The 21912-nt window shown below is 29.2% G+C and overlaps 1 protein-coding gene across 1 annotated transcript in view; it reads left to right on the forward strand.

Moving 5' to 3' along the window:
- Positions 1–21337, forward strand: part of LOC107453539 (FMRFamide-activated amiloride-sensitive sodium channel) — a 37514-nt gene extending 16177 nt beyond the window's left edge. Inside the window, exons 6-12 of the mRNA XM_043046667.3 lie at positions 717–803; positions 2336–2450; positions 6996–7068; positions 13363–13426; positions 17891–17988; positions 19488–19563; positions 20917–21337. Coding sequence (XP_042902601.2) covers positions 717–803; positions 2336–2450; positions 6996–7068; positions 13363–13426; positions 17891–17988; positions 19488–19563; positions 20917–21105 — 702 coding nt within the window. The 3' untranslated portion in view covers positions 21106–21337. The remainder of the gene's footprint in view (positions 1–716; positions 804–2335; positions 2451–6995; positions 7069–13362; positions 13427–17890; positions 17989–19487; positions 19564–20916) is intronic.
- Positions 21338–21912: the final 575 nt, after the last annotated feature.

The raw sequence follows: 21912 nt of genomic DNA on the forward strand, positions 1-21912 counted from the left end.
AAATTTGAAACTTGTCTCCTTCAATTGACATTTCAAAATGGATCTTTAAGGTGTGATTGTTTCATAAACGCTACAAAGTTTTCTTCTGGCATATAAATAGTTTTATAATGTATTAGCTCTTACAGACCCTGTTCAAATTATTAGACGCACTATAAGATTCTATGCAAAGTCTTAATTATCAGGTGATACTCTATACAGCTGTATTGTTTTTTACGAGACTGTTTGCACTTGTTTACGTTCGTGTATCAATGGGTTAAATGAGACGATATATAATATAAATTCGACGATAGGTTAAATTAGAGGATATATTACATAAATATAGAATACTCATTATATCAGGTATTATATTTGTATATTATAATAATTAGACCCAATAATTAGACGCACTGTTCTTTTTTAATACTTACATGTTATGCACGAGTTTATAGGCAATACTTTTATCTTTAAACCATACATGTAATGGGGTTTTTATTCAGGAGATTTTTTATGTACTTCCTATTTGTATTTATTTTTAACGTATTGCAGTACAATGTGAACCAATGGATACACGAACGTAAACAAGTGTAAACAGTCACATAAAAACAATAAAGCTGTATAGAGTATCACCTGATAATTAAGATTCTACATAGAATCTTAGAGTGCGTTTAATAATTTGGCCAGAGACTGTACATGTATTTCTTAGCTTTCTTTCATATTTTATCATTTCATTCTTTCAGGTTTTGCAATCTAGGTTAGCTGAACCATACAGAGATCGTTGCCATGAGTATGAAGAAGGAATTGACGGGATTATCCTGGATCAGAAAGTATGCCATCATAGTTTCTAATAATAAACTTGGGCTCTTGACCAATTTAGAGCATTAATTTATGTACAAAATGTTCCGAAATGCAACATGAGTATATTAAAAAAATGTGAGAAGAAAAACGTACTGTGTAGTTAAAATAATACCATAAATTTGAGTTTCTTTTAAAAAGTACAAACACTACTTTAAGAATTGCCTGAAACATTTTCAATTTTTTAAGATATTCAAAACGGACTTATTTTATTAGTTACCAAATACGATTTATTACGAAATTATGGAGAGAAAATTTTTTTCACATTTTTCCGTGCGTGAGCAGTATAAAAAAACTACTTTAAATCACAGATATCAACAATTTTTCCTTCAAGTCTACTATACAAGAAAAGACTTGTATTTAATTTTACAAGTCTACAAGTATACAAGAAAAGACTTGTATTTAATTTTAAATTGCTCCAAAAATTTTGTTTAATTTTATTGAATATTTTTAAAGTAAGAGCAAAAAAAACAAAGAAAAATTAGTTTGAATATATATATAGCATAATAAATAAATACAAAAAACACGAGGAACATTAAGAAAAATATAATACTTTTTATTTATTGCGCATAAGCTGCAAGTAAATAGAACTCATAAAATAAATATAATAACTAGGTTTATGAAATTTCGTGCAATTGTTACGCATCGTGATCAAAATAATTGTGATAATTTACAAATTTATTGATATACATGGAGTGTCTAAAAATACTATTTTTGGTTTTTAATTTATTGTCAGTCCCTCAAACTCTAGTTCAAAAAGTGTTCTGTATTTTCCAACCTCTCGGATTTTTTAATCTTATTGCAACCAGCGTATCTAGTAATAAAATTAGCAAAGATTTACTCTATCAAACTGATTTTGCTAAGGACAATTGCAATAAACCTTTAATAAAGCTATAGAGTAGTGGCTAAGGGGATAGAGTGCTCGCTTCCCAATGAGATGCTCCTGGTTCGAATCCCTGTGATGGCTGGTCTATGCGAATTTCGCTCCCGTCTCACACCCACTACAAAGCTGACTTGAAATTCGAATCATGTGTAAATAGTTCATGGATTAGAAACTCCTAGCCCTGGCTAACTGTAGGATGTTTTCGTGGTTTTCCTCTCAATGCAACGCAAATGCGGATAATTTCCATCCAAAAAGTCCTCCGTAAAGGCAGATTTCTCCCAATACTTGATCCAAAAGTCCCCTTGTCTTTTGGATAGTGTTCAAAATTGCAAGGCTGCGGAGTTGAACAGAGCAATACTGTGTATGCTATGAACTGTATGCAATAAGACTTCAGCTTTCTAGACTTATTGAAAATTAAGTGATACAAATTAGGCTAATTGAATGTTTGATAGATGTTCTAATTAGCCTAAATATACACAGTCTCCCAACAATAAGCCTTAAAAATATCAGGATGATTAGAAAACGCTAGGGACGTTTTTTTTTTTATTTAGACCGGTGCATTTCAAAATGCTATCTCTTAAAGAGCCATCTAACTCAAATGTGTATTAAAAATGTTTTCAGGGCTGCTTCCAAATGTGCCAGCAAAAAGAAAACATACATCAATGTGCATGTGCTGATCCTCTGTTACCTCAGATGTCTTCATGGAAAGTGTGCGACATTAAAAATGAAACAATAGGTAATGAATTACAATTCAAACTTTTGTATTTCAGGATGTTTAGATAGATACAATTGATTAAAACAGTGTATGCACTCTGAGCCGTGAGGGCTCAGGGAATTGAGAGTTCGTCTTCCAGTGAGATAAACCGGGTTCGAATTCCAGCGATGGCTGGTAGGATGATAGACAGATCATGGGTTAGAGTCCCTTTGCCGTCAGTCCAATCGAAGGAATTTTTCATGGTTTTCCTTTCCACTTAACGCAAATGCATGTTAGTTCCGTCAAAAAGTCCTCCGCGAAATCATATTTCTCCGAATACTTGATCCAGGAGTACCCTCGTCTTCTAGATTGAGTTAAAAAGGACAAGGCTACGGAGTTGAATATTAGTAGTCGTAAACCCAAAGAATTGAGTTGGCTTTTCAACGACGGTTATAAAATAAAATTTTTAACTTTTATTTAAAAAAAAAAGACCTAGGGACAAGTTAATCAAAGAAGATACTTTAAGTCTTTTCTGTGGATAAAATTTTTGTAAAAGTAAAAATAAATTTTATTTTACCTTATCAATCATTGATCATAGTTACATTACATTGATCATAGTTAGAACGATTTTTTTCTTTTGTAAAGAAACAACGTTTGAGTGTACTTGATAACTTTTGAAAGCTATTCATTCAGAAAATTGTCCTTGGACAAGAAATAAATACACTTTACAAATCTACTTTACAGATTCAGACATTTCGAGAATTTAATTAATACTTTTAATTCCACTTACTACAGAAATTAAATCCTTTTAAAATGATGTTTTTCATGTGACATTTTTTTTCTTTTTATTTGTTCAACATATTCTCTTAAATAAACTTTATTGATTTCGAAGCTAGACAGCTTACAAAAGAATTCAAACAAGATATGTCATCAAAATATACAAAAAGAGCTTTCAAAAACAGCTTTATACCTTTATTTAGGAAACTGTTGTTGTTGTTTTTTCAATCCTTTTTTTTTGTCATACTATTTTAATTTTGTTTAGGTCTTGTAAAAATATAGAATTGAGATGCGACTTTATTTTAATTAACAATTTACAATGTATTTAATATTTATTATTTTTTCCTAGTATAACAATTTTTGATAATATTTTTTTATTTATGTGTTGTTATAATAATTATTGATATTTTTAATAATTACTGTCGTCTTTGCTGCGGATTGTAATTTTTGTTGCTTTTATTATAAAGCCTCTAGAAAGTTTTGTAATTTAAAATAGAGCGTTCGTTTTCCAATGACCCGGGCTCGAATCCCAGCGATGGCTGTTCGATACGAATTCCGTATCATACTTGCACGGACCAGAGTGCAGAAGTAAAATATCCTCAGGGGTAGACGGATCACGGATTTGAGTCCCTTTGCCCTCAGGCTAACTATGGGAGGGTTTCGTGGTTTTCCTTTCCATGCAACGCTAATACGAGTTAGTTCCATCAAAAAGTCCTCCACGAAGGCACAATTTCTCCTAATACTGGATCGAGGAGTTCCATTGTCTTCTGGATCGGGATCAAATTTACACGGCTGCGAATTTGAACATTAGCAGTTGTAAACAGAAAGAAATTGAGTCGGCTGTTCAGCTAAGTTTATGTAATGTTATCACTCCAACCTGTGATTATTAAGTAATTTTTTATTATTACATTATATTGAGTGTAACAATATTTTTAACTTTATTCCTTTATGATTAAAAGTTTAGAACCAACTAAAATTGAATGTTACAAATTACAAAATAAAAATTTTTAGTACATGCCACAAACAGATAATTTTTAAATTTTATAATGTAAGAAGTAAAGACTTTATAGCTCATTTACTACTTGCCAAGTATCTGCTTTCAGATAGATGCATATTTTTCTGTCAACTTCCCTAAAAAAATAACCCTATTTTACGGTACTTACGTAAAAGAATTACGGTTCTTTTATCTTAGTTATGAGTCTATTCAGAATATCGTAACTTTTATATTTTGAATGGGGCAATTTTTAAATGTGCATTTTGGGCTTATAAATTCTTTATGGAGAATTAAGAAAAATAATAATTTTGTCATTTTAAGTAAAATCTCTAGCTTAATCGTAAAATAAATTTTTTACTCTAATAAGGAAAGCAAAGATTTTTGAATTGAAAAAAAGCAGGGAGTTTAATTTTTAAAACTTCAAATATTTACATAAAACAATTCGTTTTTTACACACTGAAGCTTTAGAAAATTACCCTTTTGTGTAGATAATTAGTTATGCGTAAAAGGGCAAAATAAAAGCAGTTTTAATACATATAAAGTTGTATACAAGTTATTCTAATTAGGCTTTTTCTGTTGTTGAAGTAGATAAGGTAATAATGAGGTTCTCTTGCTGCTTTTAAGAGTTTTATGTTCAGTGATAAAAGACAAGTTAGCACTCGTTAAAGTACTTTTCATAAAGGAATTTATAAAAAGGTCTTAAAAATTTGAATCGAATGTTTTTAAAGGAATTAGCTTTTGTCTTAAATATGCAATGAGGAAACGTCGACTTTAAATATAATCACAGCTTTATAACGTAATAGATTTTATTATACAAATTTTATTTTTTTGCAATTTATTTTCATTTTATATTTATTAGATTAAGATAATAGCTTTATTATAAACTCTTTCTATCCTTTAATGAACTTGCGATCTCTTTTTTCCGGTGACAAAATTCTGATTATGGTTTTAAAACACAAAATACACAAACATAAAAATTCTGGTAAAAATACAAAAGAAAGCATCGAAAATTATATTTATACCATATAATTTACAATTATATACTTTAAAAAGATGTGAAAACTTACTACTCAAAATTTTTCTACTATTACCAAAAACATTTATAAAAAACTGCATTAATTATTTTTTTTAAATAAAATTATCTTCTGAAAAACGCGTTTTTCAATTACGAGTTTCTAAAATTAAAAAAATATATATATGATTTAAAAAAAATTAATGATTGATTTCTTAACATCGAAACTATTTGACAGATTTCGTTCAATTTTATATTTTTCATTTAAGAATATTTATACCTTTGACTTTAAAATTATATACTTTAAATCTGCAAATCTTACTATTCAAAATTTTTCAACTATTACCAAAAAAATTTATAAATAACAGTATTAAATATTTTTTTACATAAAATTATCTTCAGAAAAACGAGTTTTTCAATTTTGTGCCAAAAAAATTTACAATTCACTTAAAAAGTTTTAGAGATACAGGTAAACATGCGAAAAGTATAATTGCAAATACATTAAGGGGCATTACAAAACACGTGCAGGTCGTCGGGCTACCGAAGTGGGGGTGCCATCCCCTCTGCAGAGGATCAAAATTGTGATGACATGTCTTCGGATCATCTTCAGGGATATTTCCCAGACAGTTGCCAACAGCCCATTGTGCAGCTCTAGTGCGACGTAAATAAACTACAACCATTAATTTTTTAATACAATAATATATTTAATATATTATATTTAATGCATTATTTAATGTATCATTTAATATATATATTTTTTATATATTATTCAATATATTAGCCATCGGTAGTGTTTTAACCATATATGGCAACGTTACTTTTAAAAAGTAACGAGTAAAAGTACAAGTATTTTTAAAAAAAGTAACGAGTAAAAAGTAAAAAGTTCTTATTTTAAAAAGTAACGAGTAAAAAGTACAAGTAAAAGTACAAGTACTAAACAAAAAAAGTAACGATTTAAAAGTACATTTTTAGGAAATCGAAAATTCAAAGTAACTTAAAATTTTATTGAATAATATTCTTATGTTCTTTAATTTTTGTTATTTATTTGTTATTATTAAAAAATTGTTGTTATTTATTTAATTATTTTTAATTTTGAAAGTTATGGATATTAATTTATTTTTAAATTCGGAGGAATATTATAATAGTATAGTTTTATAATATAATCGTATAATATAATTTTAAAATCAAATATAATTTTAATATCAAACTTTTTATGGATTTGCACGAAAAGGAAATTTTATCTATTGACTTTAATTTTTAGTTTATTATTTTTGTTTAATTAAATTACCATTGATTTAAAATTGTTTTACTCTTTAGAAACGCGTTTTAAAAACACAAACATAAACAAAGCAAACACGGGGTTTCAGATAGCTTTGTGATCTTTGAGCTAGTAAAAAATAATTGAATGTGCAGTATAAGTTGAAACAGAAGGTATTTAAAAGCGAAGTTAGCTGTGAATGCATATATAATGCATTCACAGCTTTTTTTATTTTTTTTATTTATTTATTTTTTTTTTTTTAAGAAAGCTTACCGAGTTTTAGAAAAAAGTAACGATTTCATTCGATATTTCCGTTACAAATACTTTTACTTTTTCCCTAAAAAAGTAACGAAAGTACAAGTAAAAGTACTAAATTTAAAAAGTAACGAAGTACAAGTAAAAGTACGTACTTTTTACTTGTACCGGCGGTACAAGTAACGAAAGTAAAAGTACTGCCATGTATGGTTTTAACTTTTAAATATGGATAAACATCTCAGTTAGTTCATATGGATTTAAATTAATATCGGAATTTTATTTTACTATTAGTTTGTTGTTTGAACCATGTTAAAGAGTCTTCAAGATTTGACATTTCTGCCTGTTCTTGCCCTTTACCTTGCAGGTAAGTCAATTTATTTATCAATAACATACGCATTTATTCCAAATCTACATAATGGTCTTTATTTAAAAAAACATTTGTCAGTCACTGTACACTAACTGGCCATATTATTAGAAACACTATAAGATTCTATGTGAAATCTTAGTTATGAGGTCATACTATACAACTTAGCAACAGCTACATAGCAACAGCTGTACATAGCAACAGCTGTATAGCACTAAGCTGCTGCTTAGTGCTATACAGCTTTATTGTTTTATGTGACTGAAACCGGTTTGCACTTGTTTACGTTAGTGTATCAATGTGCTAAATTATACGATATGTAATATAAATTTGATGATAGGATAAATTAAACGATTTATTATATAAATATAGAATATTTATAATATCAGGCATTATATTAGTATAGTATAATAATTAGATCAAATTATCAGACGCGCTGTAGTGTTTTAATAATGACATGTTTTGCACGAGTTAATAGGCAATACTTTTAATCAAATAAATCCAACAAAAGAGATATCAAATACACATAAGTTAAAAATTCGCCATTAGCAAACTATTTTAAAATTGATAGATCTCAAGTCAGTATTTTATATTCCATTTTAGTTTTACTACCCATAAACATCAATTCTAAAAACAAAAACACTCTGTTGAAATTTCATTGAATTTGTTTGAGATTTATAGAAAATTAACGAACGGTTTTTCTCGGTTAATGAAAACTGCAGGTTCGATAATGGCTTTGGTAATCAAATATTTCACTCGATGTAATCGAATTTACGCTGATTTATTTTACAACTTAAGTCTTGCATCGCATAGCATTTAAAGAATTACAGCTACCACTATTTTTCCTCCTCGTTGTTCGAAGATAAAAGATGTTTGACTAAACTTGTTAACGAAATTGTTTACTTAGGAATGAAATATGGAAGAAGAAATTGTGTTTTTGAAAATTAGTTTTTGAGAGAACATTACTTGTGTGTTTGCTTATGTAATGAATATAAGTATGCAGTTCCTGGCCACCAAGTTATTAGACGCACTTCGAAGTTCTATGTAATGTAATCTTAATTATTAGGTGATACTCTATACAGCTTTATTGTTTTTACGTGACTGTTTGCACTTGTTTACGTTCGTGTATCATTTGATTAACATTGCAATGCAATACTTTAAAAATAAATACAAATGGGAAGTCTATAAAAAATATACTGAATAAAAACTCAATACATTTATGTTTAAATATGAGAGTATCGCATATAAACAAGTTCAAAACCTGCCATTATTAAAACACTACAGTGCATGTAATGATTTGGTCTAATTATTATAATATACTAATATAATGCTTGATATAATAAATATTCTATATTTATATAATATATCGTCTAATTTAACCCATCATTACACTAACGTAAACAAGTGCAAACAGTCACATAAAAACAATAAAGCTGTATAGAGTATCTTCTGATAATTAAGATTTTACATAAAATTTTAGAGTGAGTATAATATATAGGTCAGGGACTGTATATTTGGTATATACTAAAATTTATAATTACATAAAGTAATATACACGTAAGAGTAAGTCAAATTTTTACGACACAATATAAAGCTAGTATCATTAATTTAGGATACATGTATACACTAATACTTAAATTAAAATTAATTTGTTAAAATGTATACAGATAAGACTAGGGCAAGTTAGATTTAAGCCTGACCAGATAGGATTTAAATATTATACAATTATTTAATACAATGGGATACTTGCAAGTGACGTTGTGTTTATCTCGATCCCGATTGGTTGTTGAAACGTGACATATATTTGCATTATCAACTGTTCTTTCCATTTTATTTCCAGTAGGCCAAGCCTGTCGAGTATCAATTCGTTTTTACCTGATTTAAAAGTTACACATTGTGAATCTTATTCACGCGTTTTACAAATCGTACATAGTGATTCGTATTCACGTGATTTAAAATTCAAATGTCACGATCCGTTTTGACCCGAGTTTAAAATCCAATTTTGTTATTCGTATTCAAGAGTTTATAGTATTCGCAATCGCAACGCTCGAGTACACCCTCTAGCGGCAGCCTGAAAATATCGGGCATTAATTCCATCATAACCATTGGCAATGACGGACGCCATTTTCTTAGCAGCAAATAAGAAGCCAAATTTCGCTTAGAAAAAAGGTAGCAGAACTTGAAAAAGCTAACCAGAACATGCCAAACATTAAAGCAGAACACGCCAAGCATTCGAGGAACAATTTCTCAATAATTTTTACCTTTCTATTACCAACATTAATTCCGATTTCATGATCTTTTGCTGTTTCAGATGTGTGTATTACGGTAAAATAATTTTTTCTGTCTTCAATTCTTTACAAATTAAAGTGAAGTCAATATTGCTTTCGTCATTCCAATGAATTAATGTGAATTCAGAATGTACAGATCTGTAATAATTATATAATATTCTTCTTCTTTATAGAATAGTAAATATTTCTGTATCTATATAATTCGGGAAAAAACAATAAGGAATTCTCTGAATTACTTGAAATTTGTGTTGATTATTAATAAATTTTTATCGCTTTCTTGGTAAGCATTTTTTAGTTTTAAAAGAATAATTTCAACTAGAATTCAGCTATTCTGTCTTCAAGGAATTTGAAATTCATATCGAGATCATACAATTATAAAATTTTGATGTGTGGTATGTTATCTAAAAGTAATGAAGGAATAATCTATGTAGATATTATTTGAAAATAAAATTTTCAAACGAAGAACATTTCATTTGGAATTCTCCGGATTTATAAAGAAGGTGAGTGTTATGATTTTTATAATAAAAAATTTACTTGCAAATAATTGTTTTTCTTATTTGATGATAGTTCTTTACAGAATGGTTTTACGTCTAAATAAGAACTATAAGAATGAAAAAAGGAAACAATATGACAGTTTTTTTTTCAATATGAAGAATTTTTAGAATTGCTTTTTTATCTTAAGAATTCCTTGTTTTACGTTTTTTAGTTAATGATTTTTTGATAAAAATTGTCGTCAAAATACTTTTTTTTGAAAAATTAAATTTTATAACATTATGTATTTATGATACTTCTTGCATATTCTTGGTTTGAAGTAATATGATTCAGAAAAGTATGGAATAAAAATTCGGTACTTATGCATTAACGCCACCGCAGCTACAGATTTGGCAGTTTTTAAGTGCCGCCAATCTACACCTAAATTTTTTGCGACAAATCATAAAATAAAACACTTTATTTAAAATCAAAGTAGTCAATCGGATTTCGATGAGAAATGAGCCTATATAAAGTTCAATATAGATTCAAAACAAACTATATTTTCGTTCACCTGTTGATGTCGTCATATTAACTCTAATAAATAGGATTCCAAATGAGATAACATTTCCAAAACGTACGTTTACCAAGATAAAGTCTTATGTCATGGGAATTGATAAATTTCGTTTTTTTTGGTAAAATATTTCGCTCTTGAAAAAATGAAATTGCATCTTGTTTTGCTTTTGGCAAATCCCAAAGACGAATTTTCGTAGCACTTGAAAAATGACGACAAAAAAGAATTGTTTTTTTTTTTGTTTTGTTTCGTAAGCATTCTTTATTTTACGTTTTTTAGTTTCTAAATAATGATTTTTATTGAAACTTGAAATTTTTTGATAAAAATTGTGGTCAAAAAACTTTTTTTGCAAAATTTTATGAGACTTATGTATTCTTTTTGTTCATTTTAGTTTTTGAAGTATTAAGATTCTTAAAACTATGGAATGTAAAGTTTAAATAGGCTTTTTATGTTATATCATTAAATTTAGTAAAACAATTTCTCGGGCATTAGGTTTTAACTCTTATAAGAATATACATATTTTTTTCTGTTTATTTACAAATATTTTTCCGATGTGTTTTGGATGTTCCATCTCTAACTAAAAAGTGATACCATTTTGTTTTCGTTTTGCATAAGAAAGAATATCAAAATTTTTTTCTTTTTTAAATTGAATAAGCCACAATAAAGAAGAAACGTTACAATGCTACACACTACATTAAAGACGTCTCCAGAGTAACTGAGTGACTGTACATATAAAAATCGCAGGTATTCGTCTCATACAATAACGCTCCCTATAGTTCGTTGCGGTCACGAATCAAACATCGATTATCGCATTTATACGTGATTTAAAAAGTCGCACAAACTGATTCGTACCTTTACGTTCTTAAAATCCAATATTGCTATTCTCATTCACACGATTTTACTTTCTTCTTAAATTAGTTACTATAAAGGTGTTTACTAAAAAGTGCCTAACAAAGAAGATCTGATATTCTTCATTGGTGGGTAATTTAAATATAAATCTTATTTCAAAAAATATATATTATACATGTAAAATTTATAAATTGATATCGAGTGTTTGCAACAAAAATTTTCGTGGTTTTTCACTATGGGTCACAGTCACCCTTGCATAATTACCTTCGTATATAAGTTTAAACAATGAGGTAAAAGGAGACTTTTATGAATATCTTCTTTTTTTATATGTTTTTCCACATCTTGTTACATGCCATTTTCACCATCAGCGTAGAGAGAGCTAGGTAGAGATTGACAATAACTAAATAATAAATAACTAAAACCTCGCAACAGCTAAAAAAAAAGAAGAAAAAAATAGCGTATTGTTCATGTCCTATCAATTATCTCATCACCAGACAAAAAATTTAAAAAAAGGAAAAAACTAACTTTGATATTGCATTTATTAATGCCAGACAAATTATTACTTTTCATCAATGTCGCACTAAATACTTGGTTTTAAGTAACGAATGTTAATTTAATTAGCAACGACACTTTTCTCGTTTCTTGAAAGAACTCTGAAACAAAGTAATCAGCCTCGTTCGGGAAGGTTGAATGAGCTAATTTCTTTCTGTGAATGTTCCATCGTGATAATGACGACTTCGAAAGGAAGTTTTCCGCAAAGATTTCATATTGATTTTTGTTTTGAGATTGTAATCTGGAATGGTTATTTGGAAAAGAGGCTTACTATCAAAAAAGAACTTCCTCATTAGAAGGATTGGGGCATTTTTGTTTATTGCGTTATGAGGTATTTAGTATATTTCTGGTAGTAAACTCTGTAGTTTTATCATTTTGAAAGTTAAGTTTATTCATTTATTTCTTAGTCACCTTAAAACTAATAAGCGAACGGAGTTCATATCAGTTTCTTCAATGTCTCTTCGTTTTCTTAAATGTACATAAATTTCTGAACACAATCATTGCTTATGAGGTCATCATTAAATAGAGTAAACAAAACAAAGGTAAATAAAATATTAGCTGTAGAACTTTTTAAACTTACAAAAACCCCACATAATTTAAAGCAACACAATATTATTGTAGTAAACTATTTTATAGAGTTGGTCTAAAATAATAAATTTTGTATACTTACTTTCATACATACTCTGAGGGGTATCCATCTTAGAAAATACAATAATGAAAAAAAAAATGCTTTCATAATTAAGTATGGAAGTAAATGAGTTTTATAAAGGTTTAATGCTTAATATGTAAAATATAGATAAGACAAGCTCTGAGGTATGTTGAGCAACTCTGAGCTTCACTTGTTAAATAGTTTTCCGTCATCTTTTCATAAACAATTTTGTTTTGTTGTTCAAATGTGGTGCGTATGAGACACATTTTGTTTTTGTTGTTGTTGTTACTAATGCTACTTGCCAACACCACCAATGGGAATCCAAGAGAATTCTTAAGGCATTGGGTGCGTTTCTTGTTTCTCCGTGGCTCCATCTATATTCGAGAATACGACTTCAGGCACCTACACTTTACAGCCCGTTTTACAAGGATAACCTATTCATACTCCATTCATTTATCCGCTGATTATAATTATGATATGAACCACAGAAATCTCCAATACAGTACCCCCAGAGATATTGATTTGTTAAGGGAACTTTGAGGACTTTCTGACGCTGAATTCACTAGGGTAGGTGTCTGTGTATCAGAGTTCTTCTTCTTCTTGTGTTATTCAATTAAAGATGAATTAAGCTAAAAGGAAGTATGCGATGAGTGTGTTTAAGCATGACAAATCAAACTATAGAATGTAAAGTACTCCCTTTGGATATTGATCAGAGTTATCAAACAGTACTCTAGGTGAGAGAGATTGTGATTGAAATTTACAATTAACTGTGTCAATAGTCTCATGTAAAGTATTTATACGTTAACTCATACGTTTTGTTAAAATTAATAGATAATTAATGTGCATTCATATTTTGTAACGTTATTTCTGAATATTTAACCTTATTTTCTCATTTATTTATCATGAATCTCTTCTAGGTCTACTTCTTTTGATGTGATGATCTCAACGGCCAAATGGCCAGCTGAAAACTATAAGAACGAGGTAAAACCGAATTATGACTGTGATATGTTAAAGATTGAATAGTTTATCATTGGCATGATAAACTAATCATTCTTACTATTCGTGGAATCAAAAACCAATCATTCTTATTATTAGTTTATCATTCCACAAAAAAGGGAAGATTCTATGTAAATTTATCTCTAGTAAAAACGTTTTTGTATCTTATTTCGTAACTTAGAATATGACATAGAAAATTAAATAATATATTTAAATTCGTATCATTAAAATGGAACAGAGAAACTTATGTATCACAACCTACAGTCCCTGGTCAAATTATTAGACGCACTAAACATTTCTATGTGAAATCGTAATTATCAGGTGATACACTATACAGCTTTATTGTTTTTATGTGACTGTTTGCACTTGTTTACGTTAGTCTATCAATTGGTTAAATGAGACGATATACAATATAAATTCGACGATTGAATAACTTAGACGATATATTAGATAAATATGGAATATTTATTATATCAGGTATTATATTAGTATATTATAATAAGGAGATTAAATTATCGTGTTTTAAATAATGATTTGCTTTGCACGAGTTTATAGGCAATACTTTTATATTCAAGCAAACATGTAATGGATTTTTATTCAAGAGATTTCTCATATACTTCCTATTTGTATTTATTTTCAAAGTATTGCATGACAGTGTTAACCCATTGATACACGAACATAAGCAAGTGTAAACCGGTTTCATTCAATAAAAAACAACAAAGCTGTGTAGTATCACCTGATAATTATACTGCGTCTTACAATAAGGCCACCTGATAATTATACTTATACTGCGTCTAATAATAGAGCCAGGGACTGTACTTAATGTACACGGTAGTGGCCAACTTAACAGATTTCACCATCTTTTATTGTGAAAAACAGATCCTTGAATTAAGAGTTATTTAAAGTAATAATTTATTTTTCTTCTTTTTGCACTGAGTATACAATATTTTTCTTCTATATTTTATTACTTTTCAATGCATTGAATAGATATGCTCATAATATATTTCTCCATCATTTAAAACCAAATTCTAATTTCTTCTCAAACCCTTCCATTTCATTTTAACCTGTGTATGAAATATGTTTATACAATTAAGAATAATACCTTTAAGCAGCTTTCGGTTTATCTGAAAGTAACGAAATCTTTAACAGCCTAATAAAACTGAATATTTTTACAATGTAATTAATAATAAATCAGTTATTCTTTACTACTACTTTCCCCTTTATTTCGTCTCTCGCTAGAGTTAAATATCCGTACTGGTTTTACGCCCATTTTTACCCATGAGATAATAATAGTCCAATTATATAGTACATTTAATTTTGTCCCCAACTGAAGTCTCAATTGAAGTGAGAAAATTACACGAGCTGTTCACCCAGTGATTAGGCTTAATTTGAAATAGGAAATCGTTCCAGAAGAGAAATAAGTAGACTATTTCTTTCCTTTGTTCTACATCCAGTAAATGGAGTTCGAATTTAAATCAGGGAGAATTTTAAGAATTTACTTAGTATGTAGTTTTGAATAATTGATTTGTTTTAAATGAAGGAATAAGGGCTTATATGTGTTAGGAGTTTCTGTATTAACTTTGTCTGTATTCAGTAGAGTCTCTGGCCAAATTACTAGACGCACTCTAAGATTTTATGTAAAATCTTAATTATCAGGTGATACTCTATACAGCTTTATTGTTTTTATGTGACTGTTTGCACTTGTTTACGTTCGTGTATCAATGGGTTAAATGAGACGATATATAATATAAATTCGGCGATTGGATAAATTAGACGATATATTATATAAATATAGACTATTTATTATATCAATCATTATTTTGGTATATTATAGTAATTAGACCCAATTATTAGACACACTGTAGTGTTTTAATAATTATTGGTTTTGCACGTGTTTATATAGAAGGCTTTTATGTTTAAACATACATGTAATGAGTTTTTATTCAGGAGATTTTTCATATACCTTCTTTTTTTAATTTATTTTTAACGTATTGCATTACAATGTTAACCAATCGATACACAAGCATGAAACAAGTGTGAACTGCTTTCAGTCACGTAAAAACAATAAAGCTGTATAGAGTATCACCTGATAATTGTAATTTTACATAGAATCTGAGAGTTCGTCGAATAATTTAACCAGGGACTGTATTTCTTTATAGAATAAATGAATAGACTGTATTCGAGTAGGTACTGTTTCTGTGTAGAATAATTTCCATAATCTTTTTTTTTTAATTAAAGCAATGGAATATAATTTATGAATGACTAAGATCACGTCCTTGGGAAGTTTTATCTAATGAAAAAAAATTCATATGCAACGGCGTCTATAAAAATATTAAAATTTAGTGAAATATTTGGAATTAAAATACATGTCGGTCAGACTGAATTTTATTCTGAATTTGTTCTGGATTTAGCATAAAATTCGTATTAACGGCTTCCTTGATTATCCCGAGATTACTCGGGTATGTGTATATAGCAAATATTTATTATCCCGAGTAAACTCGTGCATAGCAGAATTCGTCAGTACATTTTGTTTCATCACGTTTTTATACGGTCGGAAACAAAACAAAAGGGAAAAAATAATCTCCTGTGATTGGAAGTTTGCCAATTTTTGTTTGGGAGTTTTGCTATTTGTGGGACTGCAGACGCGTTTTGTATAATTGGGTATAATATGAAAAAAACACAACTACTTCGATTTAGTAGGAACAACATATGACGCAATGCTAAACGAATGGAATTTAGTTGTTGTTTATTTAGTTATTGTTATTAGTAGTTGTTGTTATTTGTTTTAGTTGTTGTTGTTTATTTAGTTGTATTTAGTTTCAATAACTTTTCTTTATAATGCAATAAAATCTGGCGAGCAGCTATTTAAACGATCGAACACTTCGTTTGTTTATTTGTGGCTTGAAGTAAGGCTCGCAGAAAATGCCGTTCATGGGTTAAATTTAGTAGGAACAACACAACCTGTGACGTAGGCTATATTATACCCAATTGTATGTACAATGAATTTACATAGAAAAGAAAGAGTTAAAAAAAATGGCGCTCGCCAGCGAAAGTGAAAGTAATGCAGATGAAATTTCAGATTAAGAAAATGTGAACCTATACAAAGACTCATATTTAACTTTTTTCATTTGACCGAGATCATTTTGGGATAGTAAACTGGTGGTCAATTTAAATATTTTTTAATGCGTAAAAAAATTAAAATTCAGCTTAAAACGTGTGTTTTGTTTTTTGTTCCTTGTATTTATTAATGAAATTTAAAAAAAATAGGTTTTTTGCATATATAACTAATGTATCAAGATTAATCCTTAAAGGGCAAAGTCCTGGTCGGTTTGCTTGGTTTTGGCTGGGATTACCAATGTCACTTTTTAGGCATTTCTTCATATTCAGCACACTAAATGGTTAAGTGGTTTTAAAAAAAAATCTAATTCCCATAACGACAAATTAATACCACTGTTGTGTGTCCACCACTACAAAAATACAGTTCCAATTCAGTAATATAAGACATGTTAACTCGATTTTATGTCGAGGTACCTTTTCATAGATGAAGGTTTATATAGTCAATAACAACTATCACCCATTGGTGACCCGGACGTGATGTAAACATGCCTACCTTATCAGAAACTACCACTTCGATGTGAACACGCCTATCTTGGCAGGAACGCCCACTACGGTTTGTGCACGCCTACTTCGATAAATGTTCCATATTAAACAATTGACATGCAACTGTGACATTAACCACCTCCTCAGGCTGTTGCTACTCAGTCTCAATCACACTCAACGTCGGTCTGCATACACTCGACTGCTAATGGCAACACAGGAGCGCCCATGACCATGAACTTGATACAACTCTCACGACCAGCAGAAGTACCGTGATCTTAATACAGCTCTCCCGGCTTCTCATGAAGCAGCAATGAATCAACTAGTGGTATCCGTTCATCGAATTCTATCTGGAGAGGAAGTACTGTACAAAAATATAATTCCAAGTCACTAGTATGTCAAAACTCGATTCTATGTTAGGGTATCTTAAGAAGGTTGACCCCATGGATGAAAGCGAGACCGAAAAGCGAGGGACATTTCAGTTTCAGCTTGTTTTCAGGAGGGGTCAACAATATCTACTCTTTCCCAGGAGAGAAGCAGTTTTGTATGCATGCTATAATTGTAAAAAAAAAAATTCTCGGTAGTTACAGAAATGTTTCTCGAAAAAAAAATGCTAGAATGAAATGCCTTTCGTACCGTATATGCAGGCCCTTCCCCTATCAGCCATAATGTTTAGTAAACCAGTCCAAAAAAGATCATTTTTCATTATTATTTGTGATAGTTTTTATTGAATTTTACTTTAGATTTTGTTCCATTAAATTTTAACAGTTTTACGAGTAAGCAAATCTTTCTATAATGGAAAATAATGTCATTTTTGTAAAATAATTGGAATTCCTTTTTTTTCCATTTAAGTTCATGAAAGCCCAAGTTAAACCAACAAAGCCTTTCTGCCTGAATTACTTCAAGAACGATACAGAATATCAGAGACAGGATCATCAAAGTCTCAGCTCGTAATTTATTCTTTTTATTACATTACTTACTTGGTTTAGGCTGAACTCATTTAAAAGGTTAATTATTAGTGTTTATAATTGCGTTATCTTGGCGCATTTCACTCTTTTTGCTGGCACCATTCTGTTAAAATTTAGATCGGAGTATTTTCTAACAATAACAGCTCAGGATTTGTCAAAAGAATTTCTGCAATTTTTTATGCATTTTGTATCGTTTTAAAATAGTAATTAAAAAAAATGCCTTTATATGAATCAACAACCGATCTTTTGTAACAATCAACTTTTTGAAAACACACTATTAAAACAAGCTAAAAATAAAATTCCACATTTCATTAAATTTCATATTTTTCCAAACAAAATATGAAACCTAAATCTTCCTTAGCTCAAATTACATTATTTAACACTCATACAAATACATCACTGAAGATTGCTTAAAAATTCATTACTGTTTATATTTATTACTGTTAGCAAGACGTTTACAGTTATGAAATTTCGTTAGAAATAAATATTGATTAGTTAAATATTTTGTTTTCTTCTTTTCAATAGTTAATATTCTCTTGTTTCTTTTCTCACAAGTTTCAATAGACTTTATCCAGTAACTAACAAACATCTAAATCAGTAATAGTAATTTAGCTAATCAGTCAGCTAAATCAGTAATTTAAACTTAAATCAAGAGATAGATGTTCTTTCCGTTGTAGTAAACCCACAGTCATTGGCCAAATTTTTCGACGCATTAAAAGATTCTATGTAAAATCTTAATTATCAGGTGATACTCTATACAGCTGTATATTGTTTGTACACCGATTGTTTGCACTTGTTTACGTTCGTGTAATGATGGGTTAAATGATACGATATATAACAGGGGTTTCAACTTTTTCAAAATTTTATATAGGACTCTTTTATGTTTGAAGGAACATTAAATATTACTGTCAGATGCGCACGTGCTAAATAGTATTCACAAAATACAAAAAAAGCGGAATAAAAAAAGCAACATTATTTTTGTATTGGATTAAATATTTTCTTGAATACAAAACCTGAGAAATAATTATTTTTGCACCGTTGGTATGTTAAATTTCACAGAAACGAAGAAATTAGGTTTTTTCTTAACGAAAGAAAAGTATTTTAAATCCATATAGATTTCATACGAAAATTGTCCGCAAAATGACAACTAATATATTTTAGTTCGCGAGCCACAGAAAAAGGTTTCGCGTGGAGCCGGATGCGGCCCGTGAGCCGCCAGTTGGTAACCACTGATATATATTAAAAATTCGACGATGGGATAAATAGGACGATATATTTTATAAATATAGAATATTTATTATATTATAACGTAAACAAGTTCAAACCGGTTTCAATCACGTAAAAACAATAATGCTGTGTATAGAGTATCACCTGATAATTAATATTTTACATAGAATCTGATAGGGCGTCTAATAAAATGCCCAGGGTCTGCCTTCTGTTTTTCATTAAATATTTGTTTGTAATTTTATTTTTCCTTCTAGTCTTAGCACAGCTAAGCTCAAAGTCTTCTACAGAAATCTTCAAAAAACAACTTACAAACAGGAGCCAATGTTTCAAGTAATTCATTATGTCGTTCATTTTTTAAATATTGATTATTTGCTCAATTATACTATTAGCTATGAAATGCAATGAGACTCAATGGCTTTCAACAGTTTATTCTATTTTTTTTTCCTTAGAAAATTAGTTATTTTTGTAATTTACTGAAACTTATATGACGGAATTAAGCAATTAGCATGCGCTTCAAAAATTTGTAATAATTTATTCACCATAAAGTTGAGTATAATAATTAAATATAGCATTGTATTCTTTACTCAATATCTTGAAAGCTACAATTGATGTTTTTAAATTTAAGAACAAAGCGGAGAAAAAAAATCAGCTAACAATTAATTAGGGTTCAAATGTAAGGAAGTGCAAAAGAAAAATACTAAAATAAGCCATGTATTACTTTTATTTATACATTGTGGTTTTTTAAAATAGTATTGAATTAATTTAACTAAGCTGAGAATCACATTTAAAACCATAAACATCTTTATCACTCGAAAAACTTTGCCAGAGACCTTTGAATTATGGTTTTATATTTAGTTCTAGTCACTTAGAAAGTAAAAAAGGAAGAAAAAAACACAGTTTTACGCAACCAAGTGACTTCTAGCTATGAGTAAAGATATCAAAACGTAAAGAATAAAAAATACGATTCACTACAAAATGAAGAAATCGTAAAATAATCACTACAAATGACGCAATTTCTCAGACATATTTAATTGCAGCTCAGACACATTCTGTGCTAATTTTTTTGATGACTGAATAGACATTGAACAGCCAATAGAGATCAATATTAACATTTCCGGTTTGATACAATGGTGTTTGAGGGAGATTGTCAGCTGCATCGATCATACACTCGTTTCGGATTCACAATTTCATACATGAAATGTGATTTGAAAGCTAGGCTTTTTTTCTTAATTTTACATGAATAGTGACTGAATCATTTATATTGCGTGGAAAAGAGTCTACGGTCTTGTGCAAGTTATTGGGTACATTAAAAATGGATCCTTTTATCCCTAACTGGTGATCAACACACAGTTCTCGTATTTGCATGAAAGGGGTTCGGAGAGACACCATTCGCTCTTCGGTAGGGTTTACAATTTCTGGCAAGTGACAACTCCTCAACCCGTAAGTCAACATCGTAATACTAAAACTGATTACTCTAGTTATCTATGACTTGTAGCGCCATCTGTTTATATATTTTGCAATTAAATTCCAAAATTTCTGCATAGATATATACAGCTTTCACAATTAACACAACAGTTTATCACCCTTTATTTCGGAGATTTTGAAATCTGTTGGTCCTCCGAAGGTCACCCTGTATGTGACATTTTTGTGTGGTAATATGTAATAATTTGTATTCCTTTTCAGGACTCGGAACTTTTTAGCCAACTTGGCGGTCAAATGGGGCTGTGGTTGGGAATTTCTATTGTCGCTCTATTTGAGTGCATAGAAAATGTTTCTCACCTATTACACTATTGCATCAAGAAGACAGTCAAGAAGAGTTCTGAAATGAAAAGCACGAAAAAATATGACTTACCTAACACCTCTTATCTATAAAAGCCATATATCTCTTAACTATTAAAATGCTGTTAAAAAAATATTTGATCCTATTTACGTCAAAATATTCTGTAAAAAGGTCAGCTTTTTGTTATATTTATTACTTTAAATCATAAAAATTTTACATTTAAGTAATACAATTGAAATTGAATTTAAAAAAACATTTGAAACTTTTTAGAATCTCTTAATTTTGTCTGAATAATGTGCATAAATAAATAAAACTCTTTGCAAATTTTTTGATTCATTCTTAGTTTATTGTAATATGAAGAAAAAATCATTATTTTAATCAATTAAGGAAGACTGTTTGGTAAGTTGGTTGGTAACATGCTCTTTATATATAATTGCAATTTAAACCAGTTTATGCAGCTCACAAGTATGGTGCACAATGCAGAAAAATCACATTTCGAGGAAAAAATTAAAATTCATTTTTAATGATATTTGCGCAGAAAGCTATCGAAGCAGGATATTTAATATATATATATATATATATATATATATATATATATATATTATTATTATTATTATTATTATTATTATGAAATATTCTTCGATAGCTTAGCTGTTATAACCTGATTAAAAAAAACTTCAAAAAGATATATGTAACATGTTTTAAGGGCTTCAAAAATAAGCACCCATTTCCAAGACTGCCCGACGTGAGTGTGAAGATTTGAAATAGAAAAGAGAACGTTGCCAGCAGAGAAAGGTAAAAATAACGGTGAGAATCAAGACAAATTTTGTTTCTCACCGTTATTTTTCTCATTTTTGTTGGCAACTTTACTCTTTCTATTTCAAACCACTTTTGTTTCT

This window comes from Parasteatoda tepidariorum, chromosome 10 (assembly GCF_982258835.1).
Source record: "Parasteatoda tepidariorum strain Cologne lab strain chromosome 10, Ptep-v5.0, whole genome shotgun sequence".
NCBI classification, from domain to species: domain Eukaryota; kingdom Metazoa; phylum Arthropoda; class Arachnida; order Araneae; family Theridiidae; genus Parasteatoda; species Parasteatoda tepidariorum.